General features: G+C 34.6%; 1 protein-coding gene across 1 annotated transcript; it reads left to right on the top strand.

The window, feature by feature from the left end:
• Positions 1–1,380: 1,380 nt before the first annotated feature.
• Positions 1,381–2,287, top strand: LOC133881102 (major pollen allergen Aln g 1-like). The gene is made up of 2 exons (XM_062320066.1): positions 1,381–1,643; positions 1,796–2,287. Exons 1-2 carry the CDS (start codon positions 1,460–1,462, stop codon positions 2,092–2,094), a joined length of 483 nt encoding a protein of 160 aa, XP_062176050.1. The 5' UTR covers positions 1,381–1,459; the 3' UTR covers positions 2,095–2,287.
• Positions 2,288–4,044: the final 1,757 nt, after the last annotated feature.

Below are 4,044 nucleotides of genomic sequence, written 5' to 3'. Positions count from 1 at the left end.
GTACAAGCAAAGAGAAAAATAAAAAGAAAAAGAAATAAAACAGGTCTGTGTGTAGAAGCTTCGTACAAGAAGAAGAAAAAAAAATAGGCCTTGTTAACTTCCATCAATCTGAAATGGCAAGCATCATGTGAGTTTGTTGTTCATGAGAGATCCTCAAGAAGGGTTTCGTTATCTTGGCCAAGCATTAGCATTACAAGGAGACGTTTTCTACAAGCAAAGATAGAAAAAGAAGAAGAAAAAGATAAAACAGGTTTGTCCGTCTGTGCATGGGTTTGGACAAGAATGAATTAAAAAAAAAAAAGAAAAAGAAAAAAAAGGCTTCGTTAAGAAAAGGAAGGGAGTAAACTCAGTAAAGTAAAAAAGAAATGGAGTAAAGTCACGGAAAAGTGGCTTTTTGGTAGACGGCGTCAGTTTTTTGCTTTAAATTCCTTTGGTTGCTTTTGGACCCTTAATGCATATCACAGCAGTCAGCAGACATGTGAAAGTCTACCGCATACAAGCTAGATATATAATTATAACGGTAATGAAAGACAGTAAAAGAAAAAAAGAAAAAAAAAGAAAAACTTCACTATTTATAACTTCTTATCTTTCATCATTTTTTAATCATAACTGCAAACTTTAAAAAGTGTCAATTTAAAATTTTCATTTTTTAATTTCAACCATTCCGTGCAAAGTCAACGTTAAATCAAACAATTAACAAGTAAAATGTCTCTTATACCTCTAAGATGTTTATAAAATTACAAAAATACCTTGATTTAATAATTAAAATTTATTTTTTTAAAAAATAAAAATAAAGTCTGACCTGCCGTGGGTCAAAAGTGACCCACGACGGGTCACAAGTGACCTATCGGGAGTCACAAATTGGGTTTCATTTTTGTTAAGATATAATATTGAATTAGGACAGAATGGTTAAAATAGAAAGATGAATACTTTAAATTGACACTTTTTAAAGTATGATGTTATGATTATGATTATAAATGTAAAAAAAAAAAAAAAAAAAATCAAGAATTGTATGTTAAGTTTTGAAATATATATATGTTAGCAGTGCCAAATTCTAAGTGGTTGCAACCCGATCGACCAGGAATGGTCAATTAGAATGACGCATATCATGAAGCCTCTTTCAGATTTGATGGACAAAATTGAAGCTGAAGCCCTGGTATGGATGAAAGGATGGTGGCAGCCATCGCTGAATGGAATTAAGTGAACTTCTTCAGTCCTTTCTTTTGGCTAAACAACAAATTCTTGTGTTGAATATTTTTTCAGGTGTAAGTGGGGACATCCGAGATCGAAGAGAATGAAATTGGTCAACAAAGGGGGCATTGTCACAAAAGGTAGCTTTCAGGCTCAGTCTATAAATGCCAAGCTCCCCAACTCAAAAAACGCACCAAGTTCAATCAATCCTGCAACTCCTCTTCGTACGTAGTTTTCCTTTTATCAAGTCCAAAAGTCTTTGTTTATCATGGGAGTTTTCAATTACGAGGCTGAGACCCCCTCCGTTATCCCAGCGGCTAGGCTGTTCAAGGCCTTAATCCTTGATGGCGATAACCTCATTCCAAAGGTTGCACCTCAAGCTGTTAGCAGTGTTGAGAACATTGAAGGAAATGGAGGGCCTGGAACCATCAAGAAGATCACCTTTCCCGAAGGTTAATTAATTATAAGTTTATGTCCTAATCTCCATATCGCATCATTTGTTTTGCATCATTCGTAGCATCATAAATATATATATATATAGAGAGAATATTGAATGGAAGAAGTAACATGTGCTTTTCTATATATATTTGTGTATATCTTTCAGGCAGCCCTTTCAAGTACGTAAAGGAGAGAGTTGATGAGGTTGATCACGTAAACTTCAAATACAGCTACAGCGTGATCGAGGGTGGTGTCGTGGGCGACAAACTGGAGAAAATTTGTAACGAGATCAAGATAGTGGCAGCTCCTGATGGAGGATCCATCTTGAAGATCAGCAACAAGTACCACACCAAAGGCGACCATGAGATGAATGCAGAGCAGATTAAGATTGGAAAAGAAAAGGCCGAGGGACTTTTCAGGGCCGTTGAGAGCTACCTCTTGGCACACTCTGATGCCTACAACTAAATACTGCTTAGTTTCGATCGGCTTGCATGTGTTTTTGTCTAGCCATAAATACTGCTTAATTTCGGCTTGCTAATAAAAGAGCTTGCGCTTGTGATCATCTGCTTGCTGGAGATGTTATGTTGTAACTCGGAAGAATGCAAAGCAACCACTAATTTGCATCCATACAAATAATAATACAAATTTTATATTGAAATTACAGTCTTACTCGCAAATTGATCATTATTGATTGACTAACTTCATCATATTGCTGGACTTCGATCGCATCAAATTTATCAAAGTTACAAAGTTTGGTAGACATGCATGTCTAGAAAAAGAGAAAACATTATATATATATATATATATATATATATTCAAAGATCTCTTCCAATATATAGAAAAAGACCAATCAGTCAAATGTCCAAGGTTACAAAGATCCCTAATAAACTAAGTCAAAGGCACAACGAATAGAGTTTCCTCCATCCAGACAAAGTCAGACTCAGACCAAAACAGACCAGAATTGCTAAAAAATAACCTAGTTAACAGAGAGATGCATCTACGGTGTATAAAACGTTACTTGATCTAGGAGAGGATATACAATCTATGCTTTAAAATAGCTTTTATAGACCAAGGATCTGATCTTAAAAAGTAGAGCAGCTGCATAAAACAAACAACAACACACACACAAAAAAAAAAAAAAAAAAAAAAAAAAAAAAAAAAAAAAAAATCATATAATTTTAATTTTTTAATAAAAACATCTTTAAGTAAAAATGAATTATCTTCCTAATACGATAGATATAACTTGAATTATTGTTGTGAGTTTAATTTTAGAGATTTGTGTGTACATGAGTGTGTTTGTGAGTATATGTAGTTATATGTGTGTGTATGCACATGCGTGATTAAATAACACAAATACTATAAGAGAGTTAGCACATCTAACAATATCTGCCTAAACACCATATCTTAGCTTACTAGAATTCAATACTGAATTCTTACAAATAAATAGCCTATGAGCCTCTTCAAATAGGCTTCAAAATACCTAATTTGACACAAACTCGAATTTCCATAGGCGGCTTCCGAACCATGCTTCTGGGTGTTCAGACCTGCAACTGAAACTTCATAAAATACTAGAGCGTGTCCGGACCTAGAAACCCTAGCGTCCGAGCGGTTGCATAAAGTAGTTCCTCCGTCTGCAGTCACCGCATAAACGTTCGGACTCCTTGCTAACGGAAATTTACTAACTTCAGTGTTTGATGGGCCGTCTGGACCGTCTTTAGGACCATGAGCTACTGACTTCATCATCTGTTGTAGCGGTCGAACCCTAATTAGACATTGAGTTTCTAACTTGGGCGTCCGGACTTTGGCAACTGGGCGTCCAGATGATGTGTAGAGAAAACCGACTTTTTGAGCTGTAAATCTTCAAGATTCTTTCATTCACCTGGATATTTCATTCTTAGTGATATATTGTGAAGATTCTTGTTATAATCAGTCCTTTCTATTTTGGAAAATATATTTTGCAATATTCTTTTGGAATCCTTTGAAATTTTGGTGTCCCTGTTATGGAAGTCTCTGATATGAAAGTTTCATATATGGAAGCGTTTTTGTCAAGACAGAATGAGCCAACTAAAATAAACCAACAATATCGTTGTACTAATTACCTTCATATATAATTTTCTTACTAATAAAAAAAAGCTCTGTAAACTTGTGGAGAAACGACGTCACATACTATATACAGTTTCGGGCCCATAATATATAGAGTGACGAAGTCAGAAATTTTTATAGACAGGGGTTAGGAACTAAAAAATTTTGTTAGTATGGACCATTAATAAACTAATTTTTTTTTTTTTTTAGCTAAAATCTTTTTATTTTTAATTTTTAATTTTTAATTTTTAAGAATTGAGGGGAGCATGGCCTACCGGCCCTGTAAATCCATTCCGGAATATATATACACTATTCTAGATGGAAGAGTTTTCT

Source organism: Alnus glutinosa, chromosome 1 (genome assembly GCF_958979055.1).
Source record: "Alnus glutinosa chromosome 1, dhAlnGlut1.1, whole genome shotgun sequence".
NCBI classification, from domain to species: domain Eukaryota; kingdom Viridiplantae; phylum Streptophyta; class Magnoliopsida; order Fagales; family Betulaceae; genus Alnus; species Alnus glutinosa.
The sequence above is the reverse complement of the archived record's forward strand: the minus strand, read 5'-3'. Positions and strand labels throughout refer to the sequence as shown.